Consider the following 24,898-nt stretch of genomic DNA (forward strand, 5'->3'; position numbering starts at 1 on the left):
TTGTATTTAATTATAAATGGTTTTCTGCCGCCATAGACTGTTTGGTACCAGATGCATAAAGTCCTTTTTTAAGCAATTTTTAAAGAGAGCTTTATAGAAGTTATGATTGTTTTAAGTATCTTCAAACTATAACTCAGTAATACAGGATTAAATTTAGGCTCTTCAACTAGAATTATTTTAAAGGGACATTTTACCCTTTGTTATTTGTGTGCAAAATACAACTAGACCAGCTTATATTAACAAATATGATTCTTAAAGGCAAGGCTCATCCCTGTATAATAGTTGTATTTTCTTTTCTCTTTTTGAGTTTTTACTTTGACTTCATGTGGAGGCCAGTACACAGGCCAGTACAGAATTTCCTGAAAGAATGTTGGCAGAGAAGTGTATTCCCTTCATCTAAGAAATAACTAAATAAAAGAGAGAAAGGCCACTCAGTGAACTTAACAAAAACAAAATGAGGAATCGGAGTTCAAAGTACTGAGTGCCACATCTGTATTTGTTTGTTTCTCATTTAACTTTTCTGTCCTCCACTTTTTCTTTTACATATTTTCTGTGAATCTGCATTCATTACTAACTAAATTTCATTCTGGAGACCTGACTATCATTGGGCTAGCTGTTTCTGTAATGCTGCTTATAAATGTAGGAAGTTAACATTTCATAGTCCAAGATCTTGTAGGAACAATTTTCCAGTGAAACCAAGACAAGTGTGTGTTACGGTTCAGTTGTCAAGTACCACAGGCATAAATAAAATTAGACAAACATTACAAAAATGTCTTCTTTGAGCTATTTAAGTACCAAATCTAGAATTCAAGCAATGCAGCTAGTTTTGCCCAAGATTTGCTTGTTCGCCTTGACCATTCACAGCAGTGTCTTGAAGATCCTTGAGATAACAGGGATAAGCTCTCCCACTCACACAGACTTAACTGGGCAGAACTATTCTCAACTGGATGGTGTATAGAACTACTGGACACTCTGTGATAACGTTCATTCTCTGACAGCTCTTTTGGAGTATTAAATAATTTAGAAAGTAATTAATTGTAAATTCCATTCCTTTGCTTGTTATAATGCTTTGCAAAGTAATTTTATTGTGTTGTTTAGTTTTTATATTTGTTGCTAAGAGGTGAGAGAGAGTGCTCTGCCTGGCCCTCAAAGAGTGTGTGTGTATTCTTACTTTTTATTGTATTTCTTTTAGTATTTGGGCTTTACTCTCAAGCATCTCAACTAGATTAATTTTTATAAATATTTGTTTATTTTCTCACTTAAACTAAATTTTTATTATTTAATTTTTAAATTAGTGTAATGTTGGTCTTTTAGTTTTATTTTCTGTGTATTAGTTTTTAAATAGCTACATACTTTTATAAGCTTGTGTGTTCTGCAAAACACTCCCAACATGGAGGTTGTAGAGGAACCAATTTGCTAGTTTGTCTTCCTAAAGCAAGATTATAGAAATTCGGGTTGGTGTGTTATACTAATATACGCATTAGCATTAGTACTCAAAAATGTACCCTAATATGAGATTTGTGCCATTTACTGAAGTGAGTGAGTTTTAGTCTCTCCATTGTGTCCCACTCTGCAACCTCATGGACTGGAGCCCACCAAGGCTCCTCTGTCCATGGAATTCTCGAGGCAAGAAGACTGGAGTGGGTTGCCATTTCCTTTTCCAAGATTTATGGTCTAAATAGATTTTGTATACTTCTCAAGGCACTATTAATAAATGCATTATGTATTGTTTTAGGAAGACAGAAATAATGTTAAAATGGAATGAACATCCTTGCATACATTCTTCTAATTAAGGTTAAAATGACAGATTGAATTGTATGCCCTCTCCAGTTACATATCTTCTCTCTGCTTCAGATATAACCACTATCTTGAATTTGTTTTTTGTTTACATTTTAGAGTATATTTTAAAGCTTTTTTCAAATATTCATTGCTATAAACAATACATACTATTATTACTTGGCATATTTTGAAACATAAAATGATGTCATTCTTAAATATCATTTTACTCAACATTGTTTTTAAGTTTTATTTATTCTTTGTTTTCACTGTTATATTTGATTCTACCACAATTTACCTGTTCTTCAATTCATAGATATTTAGATTATTTCTAATTTTTTGACATTATGAATAGTGCTGTAATAAGTGTCCTTATGCATATTTTCTTAGGCACATATGTATGTTTTAATTGATATTTATACATGGGAATTAAATTATTGGGTCATAGAGTATGCATATCTTTAATATTGCTAAATGTCACACTCACTTTAGCAGTCCATAGATGTCCGTGGCTCAACAGGCTATCACATTTTAACCTCCATCAGTTTGGTATACTTTATTATCTTTAGTTTTCATTTGCACTCCCTGATTTTACTAAGAGTGAACACTTTGTATTTTCTCTTTACTCAGTTGGCTGTTCCTCTTCCACTTTTCCCCATTATTGATTTGTAGGCAGTATTTATGGTTAGTAATAATCCTTTGTTGTCTGAATGTGTTTCATATATTTCTGTCTGTGGCTTATTGAACTGTGTGGTGTATGGCCTTTTGATAAATTTAATTTTCAAATTGTAATCTAGCCAGATTTTATCAGCCTTTTAAAAAATGCTTTCCTTCATCTTGCTGAATCCTGGTACAGCCTGAATCATGAAGATATCTTTTCTATACTTTCTTTAAAGCTTTGCTTTTCACATTTAAGTTTTTACAGCCACCTTAGAATTTTATATAAATGATACTTTAATTTTTAAATTTTTTATTGAAATCTTTGGTGGCTCAGTGGTAAAGAACCACCTGCCTAAGCAGGAGTTGCATGTTCAATCCCTGGGTCCAGAAGATACCTTGGAGAAGGAACTGGCAACGCATTCCAGTATTCTTGCCTGGGAAATCCATAGACAGAGGGGCCTGGCGGGTACAGTCCATGGGGTTGCAAAGGGTTGGATACCGCTTAGTAACTAAATAACAACAGCAACAATAGCTGATTGATAGTGTTGTATAAGAGTTGGACACTACTGAAGTGACTGAGCATGTTGTGTTACTTTCTGTTGTATAGAAAAGTGAATCAGTTGTATATATATGTATATCAACTTTTTCTTCAGATTTTTTTCCCCCAGTATAGGTTATTACAGTGTTCCATGTGCTATAATGTAGGTCTTTATTGGTTATATAAATGGTACTTTTTATTAAGGATTTAGTAGAAACAGTATGCATGCATGTATGCAAGCTTAGTTGCTCTGTACTACCTCTAAAATTAGCTTGCTTTAATATATATTACTTTAATGTAGATTTTAAGGTGGATTCACAGCAATTATAGTATCTGTACAGTTTTTGTATGGGTAATTGTTGGCTTATGAAATTATATAGAGTTTATTACAACCCATGCTAATACTGCTAACATATGAAGGGATTCATCCTGTGATACTCAGGTAGAAGGTTTTAATTCTTCAGAGAGAAACTCAGCTTTTAAGTTAAACCAAAACTTTCCTTTGTATGTTTTTGTTTTTTCCAAAATACTATCATTCATTATAAAATTGGACTTCTAGTTTAATTTGACAGAAACATTTGTATTTACTAGTGTAATTTATTCTGTTTTCTCTGTATTCTTTGAAACCTGAAATCTATTTATTTTTGACATTTCTTTCAGAGTTCTGATTATACAAAGCCGGGAGAAATTGACCCTACACCTGTCACAAATTCCAAAGACCCAGAAGATATACCAACATTTGATGAATGGAAGAAGAAAGTTATGGAAGTAGAAAAAGAAAAAAGTAAGGAAGCACTATAATGTAATTTTTTTAAGGGATTGGTTTAAATATGCAGTTTCTCTTTTTAATTGGTAAAATAAAGTAAAACTTCTGAAAACTTTTTAAAGGTGAAACTTACCAATATGCTTTTGGTTGCCCACATGGAATTTGTCTATGTCTGTGTCTTATTAATCTTAATTAAAATACATTATTGTAAATTATTAAACAAGGCTAAAATAAGATAAAGTGGGCAAAGCAGTTGATTTTCCATCTCAGTTTGTAAGAGGAAAGTTGAAACATGGAAAGTTCTCAGTCATAAAGCTTTAAACTGTAAACAGAATTGGACTAAAGTATTACACTTTCTCTTTGTCATTGTAAAAGTCTCAGAGTTAAAAATTTTGTTGGGGTTAGTGATGGATAAACTTCTTTTTTTTTTTTTTTTTAAACTTCTATCCTTAATACAGTAAAATGTATATGCAAAAGTTTTGATTCTCATAGTAAACTTCATTTTATGAATTACACTAAGCATAAGTCAAGTAATGTGGATTTTTGTAGTTAATTTGTTTACTAAGGATATAAAGCTATTTCATATGGGTTTTAAAAACATTCTCTTTAGTATTAAAACCTGGACTCTAGATGGCAGCCTGTTGTTCTTGAGATTGTTTGTTGTGGGTATTTTCAATCATAATCATCATATATATATGTTCATAATAAGGTTTGTCTGCAGGTCAGTCAATGCATCCATCTTCTAATGGAGGTCTACATGCCACAAAAAAGGTCCAGAAAAATCGAAATAATTATGCTTCAGTAGAATGTGGTGCCAAAATTTTGGCAGCTAACCCAGAAGCCAAGGTACTTAAGTACAAAATTCTTCTATACATATAGGAAGCTAGAGATTTTATTAAATATAAGCAGTGGTTTCCTGGAAACTATATTTTAACATGAGCTATTTTCCTAATCCACTAATAAGTGCAAGATTATGCTTTTAAAGACATAATTTCTTACGTGATTTCTTGGTGTATTGGTTGATGCATTGCACCATTTTTTTTTAAGAGCAGTTATAGGTTCCCAGCAAAATTGAGAGGAATGTCCAGAGATCTGCCATATGCCCTCTGTCCCCACATATGTTAGTCTCCTCCATTACCAACATCTCCCACCAGAGTGGTACATTTGTTATAGTTGATGAATTTATATTGACAGATTGTTACCCCCTGAAATCCATAGTCTACGTTAGAGCTCACTCTTATATATTCTGTGGGTTTGGATAAATGTATAATGACATGTATCTGTCATTATAGTATCATATAGAGTATTTTTACTGTCCTAAAACTCCTCTGTGCTCTACCTATTCACTTCTTCCGTCCTCCAGCTTTTGACAGCCACTGATCTTTTCACTGTCTCCCTAGTTTTATCTTTTCCAGAATATCATATAGTTGAAATCATACCATATGTAGCTTTTTCAGACTGACTTCTTTCACTTAGTAATATGCATTTAAGTTTCATCTGTGTCTTTCCATGACTTGATAGCGCCTTTCTTTTTAGTCTTGAATAATACTCCATTGTCTGGATGTACCATAGTTTATCCATTCACCTACTGAAGGGCATATACTTGGTTTTTAAACTTTTAAAACCTGTGTTTTAAAAGGAAATAGCTAATAGGAAAAATCATTTTGCTTCTATAGCAACAGATGTTTAATTTTAGTTGTTTTATTACAAGCCTTACTTAGCATAGTATAGACAAAACTTGTAAATTTTAGCCGCTGTTATGCTTTCTTCCCAGGTGTTTCAGTCTCTTAGGCATATTTTAATATCTAAAAATATAGAAAACCTAGAAAACTTGAGAGTTGAAGTAAATGTTTTTCTTTAATTTATTCCCTTAAAATAGAGCACATCTGCTATTCTTATAGAAAATATGGATCTTTATATGTTGAATCCTTGCAGCACTAAAATTTGGTAAGTAATATAAAATTTAATAAAGTATGCTTCATATATATATATAAACCTTTTATGTTAGGGTTAGATTGATTTGTTCATATATTCACTTAATAAGCATTTATGATTGGTGTTGGTACTATACTTTCCTTAGGTTCTGGGGTCTAAGGACCTAAAATGTCTTTCTTTTTAAGGATGTCACACAAAATTGACAGATCTAGTTCAACAATTATCAAGTAGTATGAAAAGTATGGCTGAAAAGATACTGTAGAAACAGAGATGATATATAACTGCAGAAGAGAATGAGCTTGCTAGAAGAGGTGATTTATGAGCTAAATCTTGAAGAATTAATTCCTTGAATTCATAAGTAAGTCACAGATAAGGGAGACAGAGGTATTCAGGAATTGTAAGAAGAGACCAGCTAATAGGAGCGAATGTCTTCTGGGCAGCTGTAAGTAGGAGCAAACTGAAGAAGCTGTTATAGTGATTTCAAGAATAGAGGTACAACTAGAGTAATCATGAAAGATGAGCCAGGAGACTCAGTTTAGCAGTAATTAGGCCATTCATGCTATGTATACACAGCTTAAAAGTTTCTGATGTTTATCTTAAAGACCATAGGGAGTAATGTTAAGTAAGGTAGTAAGTAAGGTAGTTTTAAGTTTAAGTAAGGAAATGACATGACCTCACTGGCATTTTGGAAGGGGTTTTCCTCAAAAGATGGCCTACAGCATAATGCAGTTGGAAGCAGTGAAACCAGTTAGAAACCTGCTGTCATAGCTTATGTGGAAAATAAGGGCTTTAATTAAGGCATGGCAATTTGGATAAAGAAGAGAGAGGAAAATCTGAAAAATGTTTATAGCAGTTAAAATTGACAGCTTTTGCTTAGAAATCGGATGTGAAGAAGTCAGAGGCATCTGGTAAATCTCCATGGATTTTGGCTTCATTGCTTCAATCTAATTCTTCCATTAACTAAGAATATAGACAAAGAAACTTATGGGGGATATATAGGGAAAATAATGTTTAATATGCCAAAAGTTTTATTAGATTACTTGGTTTCATTGATCAAAAACAGCTATTTTAAAAAAGAATTGAGGTAAATCACCACTATTTTACTGATTGATTAATGATGTGGTATAGTCACTAAGTCACGTCTGACTCTTTGCAACCCCATGGACTGTAGCATGCCAGGCTCCTCTGTCTGTGGGATTTCCAAGGCAAGAATACTGGAGTGGGTTGCCAGTTCCTTCTCCAGGGGATCTTCCCAACCCAGAGATTGAACCTGCATCTCCTGCTTGGCAGGTGGATTCTTTACCACTGAGCCTCCTGGGAAGCCCGTTTTCCTCTTTTAGATAATTGTTTATTCACACTTCTCCGATTTACAATAATACATTTATCATAAAATTCTCTTATATATGGGAATTTGTTTCTATACTCTTTGTCCTGTTCCTTCGGTCAGTTTATCATTACCTGCAGAAACACCACACTCTTTAGCTTCATACACCTTAATACCTGGTAGGGCAGGTTTTTGTACCATATTCTTCAGGACTGACTGGATTGTTCTGCCGCTGCTTGCTTTCTTTTTTTTTTTTCTGTTAAATCTTAAACTTATTCTATCGAGTTCCCCAAGTGTCCCATTGGATTTTGTTTGGGATTGTATTGCATCTTTTGCTGACTTTTAAATTTTGAGTTTACCTTATCCTATATAGGGCATATCTTTAAGTTGTTTTTAATGTCTTTCAGTTATTTTTTTTTTAAACTTTTCATGAAAGTATTGTGTATCTTTTGTTAAATTCATTTGTGGGTATCAGCAGGAAACTAACACAACGTTGTAAAGCAACTATACTCCAGTAAAAATTAATAAAATGTTGTGTTTAGACATCCAGTTTTTTTTAATGTATGAGTATTAGATCCAGCTACTTTTTTATAGTCTCTTATTTTATTAGTTTATATGTAGAATCTTTGAGGATTTCTGCATAGAAAATTATAGCTTCCCTACATATTTTTCTCCTTTTTAAAATTTTCTAATCCTTTTTATTATATTTTACTTTCTTTTTGTCATCACACGCTGGCTAGATCATTGAGAAAATTGTGCGTAGTGATAGTAGGCAGTTTCATCTTATTCCTTATTTTGAAGGCAGTGCATCTAACCTAATACTTATAAGATATGTTTTTTGTTTTTGTTTTTACTGAAGTGTAGGTGATGCTAGTGGTAAAAAACCCATCTGTGAGTGCAGGAGATGTAGAGATGTGGGTGCAATCCCTGGGTTGGGAAGATCCCCTGGAGAAGGGCATGGCAACCCACTCCAGTGTTCTTGCCTAGAGAATCCCATGGACAGAGGAGCCTGACAGGCTACAGCCCATAGGGTCACAAAGAGTCAGACAAGACTGAAGCGACTTAAAGCACATAGTTGATTTCCAAAATTGTATTAATTTCAGGTGTACAAAATAGTGCTTCAGTATTTTTCTTGATTATATTCCATTTAAAGTTATTACAAAATAATGAGTATATTTCCCTGTGTTGTACAATATATCTTAATCTGTGTATAGTATTTTATGTCTCTTAATTCTGTACCCCTATCTCGTCCCTCCTGTTCCCTCTGCCTCCTGTTAGCCACGAGTTTGTTTTACTTTCTTCTTGTCTTCTTCGTCATGGGTGGATCGACCCTATGTTCGTGGGGTCATTTCTGGGCTCTCTGTCCTGAGCTGCTGATCTGTGTGTCTTGTTTCTGTATCTACCATGCTGTTGTGATTACTGTAGGGTTGTTGTATAATCTGCAGTTAGGGAGTATGATATCTCAAGCTTCTTTTTTCTCAAGATATTCTAAATTTGAATCTCAACTGTAAAGCCTTCCATGTTTCAGGGAAGATGTTAATTTTAAATTAAATATGTGATTTCAAAGATAGGACATTCATGTGGCTCAAACTCCAAAAGGTGTTTAAAAGAGGTAGAGGAGCTACAATGAGAAATACACTTCCAGTCTATCATCTATCTTCCTATTCACTGTTGAATTTTTAGATACCTTTTTATTTTCTTTATGCAAAAACATAGAGATTTTATTTATCTCTCAGTTTTCACAGCAGCATATTATACATAATATTTATCACCTTGAATTAAGTTTTAACTTAAAATTTTCTGGTGATGATTCTATTTCATTCATACATAAAACTTTTTCTTTCTTTTTTTTTTTTTTTGATAACTTCATGAAATTCCATTATATACTTGTACCAAGATTTAACTACTCTTATGTTGATAGTATTTGGGTTGTTTATAGTAATCTTTTGCCATAACAGATAGTTATTATAAATAAGCTTGTGCATGCATTGTTTCATACTTGTGTGAATAGGTGGCAAGGTTTAAAAACCATATTTAAAAGCAGTAATTATGAGACTGTATGTGTGCTAAGTTGCTTTAGTCTTCTCTGACTCTTTGCAACTTCATGGACTGTATAGCCCACCAGGCTCCTCTGTCCATGGGATTCTCCAGACAAGAATACTGGAGTGGGTTGTCATATCCTCCTCCAGGGGATCTTCCTGACCCAGGGATCAAACCCTTGTCTCTTAAGTCTCCTTCATTGGTAGGTGGGTTCTTTACCACTAGCGCCACCTGGGAAGCCCATACGTGAGTTTTCTAGAAAATAGAAAATAGGTTTTCTATTTCTTCTCAACTTAGTTTTAGTAAATTAGTTTGGTTAATTACATTTTTCTAGAAATTTGGCTTTAATCCATTTTGAAGGTTTTTGTAATGAAGTTGTTCATGGTATTCTCTTATAGTTAAAAAATCTTTTCTTTGTACCTTTGCAGATAAGTCTAAGGTTAGCTCTGTTCTTTCTCAAGATTATTTTGGCTATTTGGGGTATTTTGTGTTTCCACCTAAATTTTAGAGTTATGCATTCTAGTTTTGTAAAAATGTCATTGGTATTTTGGTAAGGATTGCATTGCATTTGCAGATTTGTGTAATATGTTCATATCATCTAAATTTTGACACGTGGTATTTTATCAAAGTACTCTTATATTTACGTTTGCTACTTCACTGATCTTTTAAGATTTCTGACCTACTATTAATTAAGAGAAGTATGTTGAAATTAGATGTGTCAGCTTTTATAGTTTAACTAATTTACATGTGTTATCTACTTCTAAGAAAATATAAAAGATGAGGCTTAGATAAAAAAGCATTTTAAAATCAACCTTTATGAGGCACAATAACATATGTACTACTAATTTTATATATATATTATGAATGTTTACTGCTGCTGGTAAGTCGCTTCAGTCGTGTCCGACTCTGTGAGACCCCATAGACGGCAGCCCACCAGGCTCCCCCGTCCCTGGGATTCTCCAGGCAAGAACACTGGAGTGGGTTGCCATTTCCTTCTCCAGTGCATGAAAGTGAAAAGTGAAAGTGAAGTTGCTCAGTTACACTTTAATATAAGTTTTAGAAATGTTAAATCTTCTTGGTGGATTGACTGTACACCTGGTAATACATTTGTCCAAAAATTTATTTTAATAGTATCAATAATATAGCTCATATCTTCTTAGAAATTGAGAACGTTGTATGCAAAAGAGGTAGAGGAGAATTTGCTTTTTCTTATTAGTGCTCTATTAGATTTGTAAATAAAAAGCAAAATCTGAGTCTGATTTTCTTTAATTTCCTCTCCCTGGGGTGGTAGTACAGTGTTTAGGCTTTGGAGCCAGATAGATGTCTCTTTTAACTTTTAACTTTGTTACTTACTTGCTAAATAATTCTTAGTTAGGGCTCTTGATTCTGCCTTTTTAACAGAGACGAATGAACTGTGGTTTGAAAAAGATAGTTAATTTTCTCTGACACAGAAACCTCAAGTTGATATGTGGGGCAGGGGTATAATAGAAAACAATTAAAGGACACATACCACTCCCGAGATGTTGTCCCTGCCTGCATTGCTGTGATGATTTCTTCCTATCACATCCTCATTGTGACCTGTAAGGTGGGAGAAAGCAGAAGTAGAGGTAGCAGCTTCCTTTTGAAGGCTTGACCTGAAAGTTGCACTGGAGACTTCTGCCCATATCCCATCACCATAATTAAGTAACCTTGCCAAGACTGGGAAAAACAGTCTTTGATTAGTGACTATATGCTTGGCTACATCTTTGGAGAGGGGAACAAGTTTTATTTTAAAAAGGCAGAAAGGAAAAATGTGAAGTAACCAATTGAATGATTCTGTAAAATAGAGATAATCTCCTATGCATTTTGGTTGTAAGAATTAAATCAGAGCATGGACATAAATCATCTAAAATGGTACCTGACACAGACTAAACATTCAGCAACCGTTTAGTTTACTTTTTATCAGGAGCTGTTCTCTGAATCATGGCTGTTCTTACTTACCATCTTCTGGAATTCAGTTCTGTTGCTCCCCAACATTAACACAATATGTTAATTGTAATGCTTTTAATTTAACATTTACTTGTCAGTGTATATAATCTCATTTGATATAATAATTAGTTTATTAAAGTATTGATTAGAGTCCTAGATGTCATGAGTATTTCTTTCCCCAAATGTCAAGCAGAACCATACTGTTAATGTTTTCCTAAATAGCAATATTTTGTGGCATCTTTTCCAGGTCCATGATACGTATCTCAAATATAATTTTTTTTTTTTCAAAAATTTCACACACGTGATTTCATATAGTTCCATAATAATCCTTACTTTTCTTTCCCTACCCCTATTTGCCATCCCCTGTTCCGTCTCCCCACTGGTAACCGCTAGTTTGTTCTCTGTACCTGTGAGTCTGCTTTTTTTTTGTTTTATTCACTAGTGTGGTATTATTTTTAAAAACAGTTTTATTGAAGCGTACTTGACATATAAAAAACTACATGTAAAATAAATTGTAAAATGTTAAAGTGTACAATTTGATAAGTTTTGATATGTATTCATCTATGAAGCCATCACCACAGTGAAGATAATAAACATAATCTGTCTCCCCCAAAATTTTCTTCATGCTCCTTTATAATTTTTCTCTCCCACCCCTTACCCCCATAGCAATTACAGATCTGTTTTCTATCACTATACATTGGTCTGTATTTTCTATATTTTTATATAAATGCAATATATAGTTTCAAGTATCATTTTTAATAGCTGTTTGTTATTTCATTGTCTGAATGGGGCCATAATTTGTCAATCAATCCTCTGTATTAAACATTTAGGTTGACTTCCCTCCCCCCAGCCCTCACTTTTATAAACTGTGCTTTGATATGTTTATTAAGATGCATATACAAGGGTGATCATTTGGAGCTGTGTGTCCATAGATTAAATTTCTAAGAGTATATTGCTGAATCAACAGCTGTGGTACCTTTTGAGATAATATGGCCAAACTGCCCTCTAGACTAGTCAGGTGACACTCTTACTAGTTCTTCGTCAAATCATTCCTTCTCTAAGAATGAGCTTTGTCATTAGAAAAGAATCTTTATTAAAAAAATACTGTAGGACAAAATCAGTATTTTTTTCCCCACTAATGCTGTGCTTAGGGAATACTTAGGGGTGTTCTTTCTCAAATCCTCTTCCTTCCTTACATTTTTTTAATGAATAACTTAATGGAGGCCTAGTTTATGTAAGCTGTTAATGTCGTGTTTAATATGAATTGTTATTCTAGTTGGTTTATCTAAATAATTGTCTTGTGCTCTTTTTAAAGGTTTGTTATTGAACTCTGTGAACCAATTCAAGTAAAACAGTTTGATATTGCAAATTATGAATTATTTTCTTCTACTCCTAAAGACTTTCTGGTTTCTATCAGTGACAGGTAAATTCTAAAGCTGGTTTCTATGGAGTTAATATTGGATTTTCAGAATAAAACTTTTAAAATGGGTCATGTTTTAAAACTTTAATTATTTTGTTTTTTGTTTCAATCAACTTGTATCCATTTGGAAGAACAGTAATAATACTGTTGTAGGGTAGTCATTTGTTAGTTTACTTTCATTAACTTATATAGTGCTTATAACAACCCTCTGATGTTATTCCCTTATGAGATGAAACAGAGAGAGATTAAATAGCCTATCTAGGTCACGTGATTTGTGAGTTGGACAACCAAGATCCAAACATAGATCTCTATGATTTTGAAGTCCTTACTTTTAATTATTATGCTGTATTGCTTCCAAACATTTCTTTAAAAAGTTATTAAAAACATATATGAATATTTCATTTTACATCATTTTATAGCATATGATTCTGTTAAGGTTTATTTTAAAAACTTTGGTATATATGTGTGATTATAAGGGAAACATACAGTCTAAGGAATTTGGTAGAGAATCCCAGTTCTATCAACGAAAGATACTGTATTAACATTTTAATACGTTCCCTTCCAGTCTTTTATACACATTTATATGTTTATCAGATCAGATCAGTCGCTCAGTCGTGTCCAACTCTTTGCGACCCCATAAATCGCAGCACGCCAGGCCTCCCTGTCCATCACCAACTCCCGGAGTTCACTGAGAGTGAGTCTCAGTGAACTCAGTTCAGTTCAGTCGCTATCGAGTCAGTGATGCCATCCAGCCATCTCATCCTCTGTTGTCCCCTTGTCCTCTTGCCCCCAATCCCTCCCAGCATCAGAGGCTTTTCCAGTGAGTCAACTCTTTGCATGAGGTGGCCAAAGTACTGGAGTTTCAGCTTTAGCATCATTCCTTCCAAAGAAATCTCAGGGCTGATCTCCTTCAGAATGGACTGGTTGGATCTCCTTGCATAGTTCTATCAAAAATCAGTTTTGATGCTTACATCTTGAGAATATCCTTTTTTTTTTTTTAAACACATCGTTTTTAATAAATACTTTATATTTTCCTCCAGATGGAGGTATTTGTTCATTCCATAAATGCTTTTTGAGTGCCCGCGATGTTACCATGTAGGATGCTGTTATTTATTTAATCCTTCTTTTATTATTGACTATTAAGAATTTTCTGTGGTGTTTCTTCCCCTACCCTACATGTAGCATTGCCTATATACAGTTTTCAAAATGATTTCTGAAGATCTCTTACTCATTTTTCTTTAACTAACTTTGCTCAGATCATTTCCTTTTTCCCTAAGCCGTAATTTTCTTACCTGTCAAATGAATGTGTTCAGTTATGACAAGTAAAGTGTATTTTTTTAGTGTGATAAGAGAATACTCATTACTTTGAGGGATTCTCTAAATGCTGTAGTAAAGAAAAACAGTAGTTTGGGGCTTTTACATTAGATTTCCTTTAAAATCGGAAAAGCTGTGTAAGTGCTGTGAAATTCAAATATGATAGTAAATGACTTTTTCTGTTTCCCTTTCAACCAGTACTTATGCTTTATATCATCGCACACTTCAGTTCAGTTCAGTCGCTCAGTCATGTCCAACTCTTTGCGACCCCATGAACCGCAGCACGCAAGCTTCCCTGTCCATCACCAACTCCTGGAGTCCATCCAAACCCATGTCCATTGAGTCAGTGATGCCATCCAACCATCTCATCCTCTGTCGCCCCCTTCTCCTACTGCCCTCAATCTTTCCCAGCATCAGGGTCTTTTCAGATGAGTCCGCTCTTCACATCAGGTGGCCAAAGTATTGGAGTTTCAGCTTTAACATCAGTCCTTCCAATGAACACCCAGGACCAATGTTCTCCTTTAGGATGGACTGGTTGGATCTCCTTGCAGTCCAAGGGACTCTCAAGAGTCTTCTCCAGCACCACAGTTCAAAAGCACCAATCTGAGCACACACACACTGGTACATAAAGAGTAGTACCTCATCCTTCCAAAACACTCTCTTGGCTACTTTCTGTTTTAAAGCCTCCAGTTTACTTGGAAGCCCTCTAAAACTCCAAGAGGCACTCCTGGTTCTTTTTGTCTTCTTCTTGTCTTCTATTTGATAGTGTGATTTTTCAAGATAGTCTTTCTTCAAAAGGAGAAACCTGTCAGAGTTTAGTTGGAAAAGAAAATGTATTTATTCAACTTGATGCTTAACTCATATTTAAACTATGTTAAGTGAATGTGTTACCTGGAGAGGGGGAAAAAAAGTACAAGATCTCATTTGAAAATGATAGGACCTCTCAATGTGTGATTTATGATTTTCTAAAAAGGAATGTTAATATTTTTTTTTATTTTCTAGATACCCTACAAATAAATGGATTAAGCTGGGTACTTTCCATGGTAGAGATGAGAGGAATGTCCAGAGTTTCCCTTTAGATGAACAGATGTATGCAAAATATGTGAAGGTAATGTTTATCTTTACAGAACTGTGTTCTATAATGAAACATACCTATTATTCATACTTGATACCTCACCTATTTAGAAATAAGAAAAATTAAGAGGAAATGTATTGCTGTATTCCTTTTAATAAAATAATTCTTTCTTGAATATATTATTTTATGGGACAAATACTAATACATTCCCTTTTATGTAACTGGAAACCTAGGCTGGTTTTTTGATATCTTGGCTTTGATGAAATTCCAAATTATAACTCTTAATATTTTTGAAGTCTTGATATAAAATGTCATCTTTATAATATTATGTTTCTTTATATTTTAAAACCTGAATCAGTTACTCATTGCTGTCTTTAAAGCAGGTCTGGTTTCTTATCAAAATCTGATTCTGAGATTTCTATTTTAATGCCCAGTTATTTTTCATTATAGCTTTTTGTCTTTTGTATATTCAGGTGAAATATTATATGTCTAAGTAACAATTTCAAATAAAGTTTTAACCATTTAAATTCCTGCTGCAACCTAAATGTCCATTGACAGAAGAATGGATAAAAAAGCTGTGGTACATATATATGATGGAATATTATTCAGCCATAAAAGAGAACAAAATAATGCCATTTGCAGCAACACAGATGGACCTAGAAATTGTACTGAGTGAAATAAGACAGAGAAAGATAAATATCATGTCATATTGCTTATATGTAGAATCTAAAAAATGGTACAAACGAACTACTTACAAACAGAAATAGAACTACAGATGTAGAAAACAAACTTACGGTTACCAGAGGGTAACGTGGAGGGTAGGAGGAGAGATAAATTGGGAGACTGGTATTGACAAATGCACACTACTATACATAAAGTAGGTAACTAATAAGAACCTACCATATAGCACAGGAAACTCTTCTCAGTACTCTGTAATGACCTGTATGGGTGAAGAATCTAAAAGAGTGTGTATAAAAGAGTGTGTATATATATATATGTATGTGTGTATATATATATGATAAATTTTGCTGTACAGTGGAAACTAATGCACCATTGTAAATCAACTATACTCTAATAAAAGCCATAAATTCCTACTGCCTCTCTCACCAGTCTTGAGGTGAATTATCTACCAAAATAGAATTATTATCACTCTTGAATTTAGACAAAATATGGGAATTTCTTACTCCTTTTTACTTCTTCCTTTTTTTTTTCTTTATGATACTATAGCCATACCTTAAAGTACAACTGTGTTGTTAGTAAGACCTTTTGGAATGACAGCAGCTCTAATTTTCTTCCTAATTATTTCTTCTTTAAATGTGAAAACTTATACCTACCTACTCGTCTCTTGGGATTTTACTTTCTGTGTCTTTTGTAAGCATGTATTAAATTGGCTTCTGTAAATGGGTAAACTTGTAGTATTCCTACTCTCCATATAAAAATATTTTTATAAAAATGCTGTTTTTAAAGTACAGTTGATATTTTCAGTTAATGATTCAACAGTGTTCAGAAAAATGATGATACATTTTCAGTTTCTTTTTAAAGTGAATTCTGAACCAGTTTAATGACCTTTTTATGTAGCAGTTTCTATACTGTAATGCCAAAAAAAATACATAAAATACTTTGGCAGATGATACAATACCTGATTTTGCAATGAACACAACTCACATGTTGTGAAATAGTTCCAAGAATCATTCTTTATAGAGTCTACTTTGTTAATAACAGAACATTTTATTAGTGATAACAGAAAAATCCTATATAAAGCTCCCTACTTTGTCTTCTTTATAATGGGAGACTATAGAGCATTTTGATGACTGGTTTTCTTAAAAGCCCTATTTGGTAGATTTAAACCTAAAAGCAAAAAACATTTACTTCTGATTCTTATTTTATATTGATAAATGTTATATAAGTTTACCTGAGTTTTGCTCATCCCAAAAGAATTAAAACCCATATTTTAAAAAATGCTTTTTAATAGCTTATATTTTAAAAATGAATTGATAAATATCCTCTGGTTCTATAAGTTATACTTAAAATAGCAGCATGTCAGAAATCCAAATTTTCCCCCAAATAGTTTGTATATAGTATTGTGCAAGAATAAATATTATTTTTTATTATGTTAATCTTTTTATCAATATGTATGTTCATTAGATACGTATAGCCACATATAGGTATCAATGTATTAATATGTAGGTATATACATGATAACATTTATAATATTTAGTGTAATATAAGACAGGTTATTTCTAGATATGCTTTAATTACTTTTAGAATGCTTTCAGATCTAATGGATAAATAAAACAGCAGCAGTGGATTTTAGGTTAAAGTTAATTTATTTCATTACAGTTGCACTATATTTTCTAGTTGTGATGGTAAAAATAAATGCAAATCATTGCTTTGGTTTCTGCAAAGAAATGAGTACTACAATGTTATCCATCACAGTATATTGCTTTCTATACTTTAATTATACAATATAATTTACAAATATTGAATGTTGCTTATGGCATGTTATTCAGACTTCGGAACTGATTTCTTTTTCTTTTCCTTTCTCTTGCTTCAGATGTTCATCAAGTACATAAAGGTTAGCAACCTTCTCTTTTGCAATATTGAATAATAGGGCATGACATATTATTGCATGGCAAAGCAAAACTTGACAAATACTAGTTTTGGGGAAAATTAGGACTTTATTTTTAGAAATACTGTAATGAAAAAACAATATTTTGTTAGATAATTTCACATACACTGTGCTGGCTTGCCATTTTGTGTGCTTTTATTCTTTAGGTGGAGTTGGTATCACATTTTGGATCAGAGCACTTTTGTCCATTAAGCCTTATAAGGTAATACAGAGCAAAAATACTTACTGAGTGGTTTAAAAAGAAAAAAAGGCAACATAAAAATCCCAGTATATTTAAAGTGAAGAAATCATTTGTTATTACGTGAGATAACACCATAAAAAATATACTGCTAAACCTTTCTTCCTTTTGCATACAGTTTAGAAAAGTGTAAAAATTTAGATAGGAATTTGGCATGTATCATTTCTAATTTTTTTTGAGAATTTATATTCATAATTATATCCTTGAAAAAAGTATTTTAAATTTTTTATGCTGAACTGTATGTATTTTGCAGTTTCATTTTGTATCTATCAGTATGATTTGATAATGACCGTAATAGTGTATTTCTGATTTCTTTAAACTGCTATGTAAGTTTCACAATCTGAATAAACCACGATTTGTGAATCCTCCTTAAAAATTTTTTTTTCCTTTGTTAGGAAAAAAGAACCTTCATTTTATATGTTCAGTTTAGCTTGCTTGATATGATGATAATAAATGGAAACATTTTAGGCCAGTAAGTCATTGGCCTATTAGTCATTATATTTTTAAATGCCTTAAATAGATTAACATTGTAATGAAAACAGTGGATTGAGAAAGTCATTGTTTTTGAGTTCAAAGTTAACGATGCTCAAAACAACCAAAATTATTATAGTTTGTCATTTATTATGAAGAGATGAGTCTTAATAAGACATTAATGAAAAACTTCAATGAAATTGTTGTTAACAGGGTTTTTGGCACTAGCATGGTGGAAGAATATGAAGAGATTGCTGATTCCCAGTATCAGTCAGAACGTCAAGAACTATTTGATGAGGACTATGGTGAGTGATTTTTAAAAAGTAACTATTTATGTATATGTTTTTGTTTTTTAAATGGGTAAATGTAGGTCACTTAAAAAGACTGCCATGATGATTAGTCTTTAGTTTATTCCTTGTTTTTAACCCTAGTAACTAATTTTCTCCTAAACCTATTTTCTAAAATAATTTTCTGCTTGTTGATCAGTTATTTGACTTGAAACTCCCTTCCATTACCCCAGTGCTAATAAATTATGGTTATATCCCTATGCCAGGCCCCAAAGCCTATTACTCAAAGGCAACTGACATAGTAGAATTGAGCATGAGTTTCTTTGATTTGCCTTTAGCCTAAGAGCAAGCAAGCAAGCATATTGAGGCATGAGTTTTTGAGAAATTCCCATGAGCCTGCAGAGGTCAGAGAATGTTTTATGACACCTTCCATTTCTATTTTATTAAGTTCTTGTTTTAAGATGTCTTAAACTGTAGTCTGAAAAATCTAATTTTTGCATTCCCTAGTTTTCCCATAAGTGAAGTCATTTACTAGGGGTTGGTAAACTACACTGAAAGCTTGAATAAAAGTCTTATAAATGTGATTAAAATTTTTGCAAGCAGTAGAAATATATTCTTTGGTTTTTATCTGTTTGATAAATGGTTTATGAATTTCCTTTTTTGTGAATGTGCTTTGGATGTATAATGAAAACTGTAAAATTGTTTTGTCAACTGACTTGACATAATTTGTGCTTTTAAACATATCATCTGAGATAATTCTCAGCATAATTAACCTTCATTTTCTCTGAACAGATTACCCACTGGATTATAATACTGGGGAGGATAAATCCTCAAAAAACCTTCTTGGTTCTGCTACAAGTGAGTATTTGGGGGTTTTTCTAGTCACTATTATTAAAGTATATCTCAACTTCTGTTTCCCGGCATATGTGAACATTTTGTTTTGAAGTTTAGGGGGCTCCTTCTGTCTTAGTGTTGAACTTTGAGTTGAAATCAAAGAATACTTTTTTAAAGTATTTTCATAGGAATAAAGTAGAATATATGTAAACAAAGAAGAGAGGCAAAATGCAAGCATAGGTCGGTTCTTTTACAAAAAGAAGTAGTTATATTTTTAGGCAAGTTCCTTAGAGTGAAGAATGGGATATGAATTTACTTGGGGAAAGAATTGTTAAAGAGGTCCTAGACCATATAAATAAGAGCATCTAGGTAATCATACTTGGTAGGAAAGGAGTTTATTTTGGAAGTGGTACTCATCAGTGAAATCCTACCAAATGAGGATTTGTTAATGTATGGATATGGTTAGTTTCCTGATTAATTATAAAGCATAAAGGCTGTTCTTATTCATGATAATGGTGATTCCCAAGCAGTAACAATAATAGTGATAATAATACACTCTTTGTAAACTGAAAAAAAAAAAAGGACTAAGATACTAGTTGTTTAGCTTCTTGTCTTGCCAGCCTATTATCTGAACTTATAGATAGGCTAGCCAAGTAGACTCCTGGAAAGACGTTTACCGACTGACAGTTTATTTTTACTGTTAGAATGCAGGTAGGTGTATTTTACATTTGTTATTTTTGGTTAGTCCCCCAAAATAAGGACTTTTTATTTGGAGGTTAATAATTGAATTTAATGAAAGTAAATCTTAGTAACATAGAAGACGATTTGTGCGTTTTTATTTTACTCTTGAGTTGTTTGAATCCCAGTCTCACTGTCTATATTGTCTTCATAACTTTTTAAGGTACTCAACCAGTAGTACCTATACTTAGGTAGATATTTGGTGACTACACTATATGAAATTAAGAGTCACTTGTCTTTCTTCTCATCTTTTATCTTTTTCCCTTTCTTCCTTTCTTGTCCTCTCCCTCTCCATAGAAGACTATAGATTTCAGTGGACTTTCTTAGGGAATAGGAAAAAGAATGTTAAAAAATAACTGCATAAAGGGAATGCTTTTATGTAATATTTAACTTTGTTGTAGATTAGCTTAATATATTTTTACTCTGTTGCTAGTCAACTGACTTTTTAGATATTATTGATTACTTTTAAGTGTATCCTTAGCAATTTCTTGGAGAAGGCAGTGGCACCCAACTCCAGTACTCTTGCCTGGAAAATCCCATGGACGGAGCAGCCTGCTAGGCTGCAGTCCATGGGGTCGCTAAGAGTCAGACACAACTGAGCGACTGAGCGACTTCACTTTTCACTTTCATGCATTGGAGAAGGAAATGGCAACCCACTCCAGTGTTCTTGCCTGGAGAATCCCAGGGACGGTGGAGCCCGTTGGGCTGCCGTCTGTGGGGTCGTGCAGAGTCGGACACGACTGAAGTGACTTAGCAGTTAGCGATTTCTGCTGATGATAGCATTAAAAACAGGTGCCTCATTCGCTGCTTTGGGATAGTTTTTTAGGAATGAGACAATGATGCTATTTTATTTAATTGGATGTTAAGATGTTTGTTCTTGTCCTTAAATTTGTAGTTTAAAATTTATATTTTAAATTAAATATATTTATTTATATTTAATATATTTATATTTAAAGTTTATATTACGTAATAGTCATCATATCATAATTCAGTAATGCTGATTTAGCTGTGAGGCGGCATTGTTATTTTATGGGGTCAGAAAATAGCCCCAGACTAAAAGTTCTCTAGTTTTTGGTGGTTACTGGGAACAAAGGAGCACCTTCCAGAAGTAATGATTTACTATAGTTTTAGATAGGGGAAAATTTTGTTGATATTTTGCTTTCTTTCTCTATCTTCCTGTGGGATTAACTCCAAGACAGCATTAAAATGTTTTCAGTAGAGGACATTTCCTTATTTGTAATCACTTCTCTGACTGATGTATTATTTTAATTAATGAGACATAGAATTTTTTTAGACCCTATTTTCTGGATCTTTTTCCTTGAAGATACGTTTCTTGGTAACACATTTCATTTTTGTTTCTATGGCTTTCTGGAAGAGCAGTCCATTTACGTTCTGGTGTTCCTAGGTGTTGAAAAATTTTGTATAGTGGAGACAAGGTGGATGGGAGGATATCAGCTGAGCCCAAGTATGAGAGGTTTAAAAAGATATCCATTTCTTGATGTTTCAGAACAAGAGAGGTGGTAGTAGCTGAGTGATAAGACTTTGCTGTTATTAAGTTAATAAGCATGACCTAATACTGCTGCCTTTGATACCTATATCCTTCTGGTTTTCTCTGAATAGTCTAGACTGGTTTTGAGCTTGACCTAGTTACTTTCTCCAATGTAATATAATGTTAGGAAAAAATAACAAGGTGGAATCAGGCCAAAGAGCTCGTCTCTGGCAGTGGAATGTCTGAATTTGACTATAATCATCACCACTTTCTAAATTAGCTTGAAATTGGCCAATTTTGCACCTAATTTATTTTTAATATTTACACAGTGTCTCCAAAACAGAATTCTGTGCCTTTAATTTAAAAGAGAAACTCTTTTTTTCTTTTGCTATTGAGTAATTGGTAGTCACAGGAAATATATGTCACCAGAGTATGTTGCTTCTAATGGGACTTGATTGTCAAAGAGCATGCATGCTACTCTAATAAGCATGCTGCTTATTTAGACATTTTTGATATTATATAATTTACTGAACTTCCAGAAAGGAGAGAGTACTATCTTAGAGCAACATTCTTGGCTTTCTATGTTTGCCAATTCTGGGACTCTTCTGCCTGAATCTTTGTTTACATTCTTGAGCTAGAGCATTTTCATATTTTACATCAACAAATTCTTCGTATCAATCTACTCTACTTGTGCTTGGTCATGTGGCTCTTCCAGGCCACTCTCTACTTTGATATTCTTGCAAGTCTGCCTTTACTTCTAAATATGATCTGTATTTTATTAGAGTCATCAGATTTGCTAAGGGCCAGATTTCTGCTTCTCTTTCTGCCTAAGTTTAAGACAAACTGTAGTTTTTGTTTTAAGTCAGAATACTTTTTATGAATGTATTTATTTTAAGATCCTAGAAGGAGTAACAGAGAATGAAGGTAGGTGTGTTGCAGAGTTAGTAGCTCAGTACACATAGGAGGAAGTAGTTTTTTTACTGGTTTGTCTTGTGTTGTAGCATAGGCATTTGGTTTTCTGTATCAAAAAGAGCCATTGGTGTGTTGGGGACTTAGTGTATATAGCATGTTGATATTTGGTCCGTAGGAGAGAGTTTCATTCCTAAAGTAATGGGATGGGATGAATAAGTTACCCAATTCAAGAGAAAGGAGTTGGCAAATCCATGAGAAATTGAGAGCAGGTGTCTAGTATCGCACTATATTCCAAATTGTTGCTTTTACCCTTTAGCCTTTCTGAAGGCTTTTCAGTGATTAGATTATGATCGTGACAAGTAGTCATGTGTTTAGATGCAAAGTGAGACTGGTAAGAAAATTCACAAAGCTGCTTTCTCCCAAAAGAAAAAAACTGTATTTGACAGCATTCTGTGAACATAGCAAGATTATTTCTTAATAGGTTAAATGGGCTGAGAAAGAAGAATCTGCCAGATTTTGCTTTTGTTACCAAATGGCTCTCTGAAATAATAAACAATATTTTTAAATGATGAGTAGTATGTATAAATCTTCCTTATTTTAGGTACTAGTATAAAAATTTATATTAAAAAGTAGTACTCTAAAACTTCTTTCTCTACACAGATCAACAGATACAGATTTTTAAAGCTTTTAATAATAATACCAAAAAATTTAAATGCAAAAATTTGAAATCTGAAGTAAGATTGCCCTTTGAAGCAAGTATAAGGGACTTAGAATATAAACTTAATTTCAGAATTTGGGTTCTGTGAGCAGTCAATTTTGATTGAACTTCAGCTGTCAGGCTAAGTAGAGGATCAGATACTACTATTGAAATATTCAGTGCAGTTCAGTCGCTGAGTCATGTCCTGCCCCTTTGTGACCCCATGGACTGCAGCATGCCAGGCTTCTCTGTCCATTACCAACTCCAGGAGCTTGCTCAAACTTATGTCCATAGAGTCATCCAACCATCTCATCCTCTGTCGTCTCCTTCTCCTCCTGCCTTCAATCTTTGCCAGCATCACTGTCTTTTCTAATCAGTCGGCTCTTCACATCAAGTGGCCAGAATATTGGAACTTCAGCATCAGTCCTTCCACTGAATCTTCAGGACTGATTTCCTTTAGGATTGACTGGTTTGATCTCCTTGCAATATTGGTTGACATTAAAATTTGATTTATGAGGAAATACAGAGTTTCCATTGCTACTTAAGTTTTGTTTATAAGGGAATGGAGTTTCCATTTCCTGTTTTTATGCTGAGGTGTCCTTTAGCCTAAGTTCTAAGACTGCTTCTCTGTTTTTACAATTTCCCAGGTGAAAGGACAGGATTGACCTATAATCCTAGATATTTCAAAAGCAAATATAAAGCTTTTGTGTGTTCAAGTAATGATTGGAAACAAAGTACCACTGCTTGTTGTCTTTCAGATTATAGAATCATAGTTATGTAAAGTTTAAAATTAATAATTATGTACTACTAGTTATCACATTTAAAAGTCTAAAATCTCCTATTTTTACCTGTCATAAAACGTATGTTTACAGTATCAGCACCAGGTGACAGTGCTTGGCTTGTTCCCAACCTTCTGATTATGCTAGCTTTTCCTTCTTTAGATCCTTTCCTACTTCTCACATCTCTGGTTTTCATGAATGTGTGATGAAAACTCAGATCTCTTTTAGGAAAGGAAACCAAGATGGAAAAAAGTGATGAGGTTTAATATGTAGCCCCTGCCAGATGTTAGTATTTTAATGGTAGAAAAACCTGGTGAATTACCTTCTAGTAGAATTTCAGAGATTAGATTGGAGTTGGAATTTAATTTCCTGTGAAATTACATTAAATTACTAGAAGGAAGTCTTCTGTTCCAAGCCAGCTTTTTATGGAGTTATGATATTTCGTGGTCCTCATGTATCTTCAGCCATTTATGTAGATATTAAGGTTTGTAGCACTTTACTCATCATTGAGATAACCACTTTGGAAAGAGAGGAAGAATTAGAAAGTATGCAGATTGCTTTACCTACAGCACTTAAGTTTTATGACTTTGACTTTTAATTCATCTTCCTGTGCCTATATTCACCCAGTTCAGAAAAGAATTTGTCGTTTATTGTCCATTAAACATTGTTATAAGTCATCAAAGGCATGATTCTATGCAGTGTCAATTTGGGATTTAACCATATTACTTAGATATTTTATATTCATAGTTGAAAATAGTCTTTCTGCTGTCCTTTGAAGAATAATCTTCCTATTTTATTTATTTTTACCTATGAAAGACACATGTTTAGGAAAAGGATTTTTTGTTTGTTTTTGGTTTAAACTGTAGAACCTTTTCTTTAAAAAAAAAAAAACAAGGCTTTTCTGTAAATTATGGGTTTTGGTTGTCACATTTTTTTCCTGTCTCAGTGCAGGCTATATGCTGAATATAACTTGAATCTTGTGATATGCTGAAGGTAGTATTTGCTGAA

The 24,898-nt window shown here is 33.3% G+C and overlaps 1 protein-coding gene across 4 annotated transcripts in view; it reads left to right on the forward strand.

Moving 5' to 3' along the window:
* SUCO (SUN domain containing ossification factor) overlaps positions 1–24,898 on the forward strand; it is a 90,335-nt gene that overhangs the window by 33,832 nt on the left and 31,605 nt on the right. For 2 of the 4 annotated variants that reach the window (XM_010849832.1, XM_010849835.1), the window contains exons 7-15: positions 3,635–3,758; positions 4,450–4,586; positions 5,620–5,687; positions 12,323–12,430; positions 14,744–14,849; positions 17,371–17,391; positions 17,592–17,647; positions 18,368–18,459; positions 19,234–19,299. In XM_010849832.1, the coding sequence (XP_010848134.1) occupies positions 3,635–3,758; positions 4,450–4,586; positions 5,620–5,687; positions 12,323–12,430; positions 14,744–14,849; positions 17,371–17,391; positions 17,592–17,647; positions 18,368–18,459; positions 19,234–19,299 (778 nt within the window). The remainder of the gene's footprint in view (positions 1–3,634; positions 3,759–4,449; positions 4,587–5,619; positions 5,688–12,322; positions 12,431–14,743; positions 14,850–17,370; positions 17,392–17,591; positions 17,648–18,367; positions 18,460–19,233; positions 19,300–24,898) is intronic. The other 2 variants (XM_010849833.1, XM_010849834.1) reach the window with 2 other exon arrangements.

Source organism: Bison bison, unplaced genomic scaffold (genome assembly GCF_000754665.1).
Source record: "Bison bison bison isolate TAMUID 2011002044 unplaced genomic scaffold, Bison_UMD1.0 scf7180017864289, whole genome shotgun sequence".
In the NCBI taxonomy this organism is placed as follows: domain Eukaryota; kingdom Metazoa; phylum Chordata; class Mammalia; order Artiodactyla; family Bovidae; genus Bison; species Bison bison.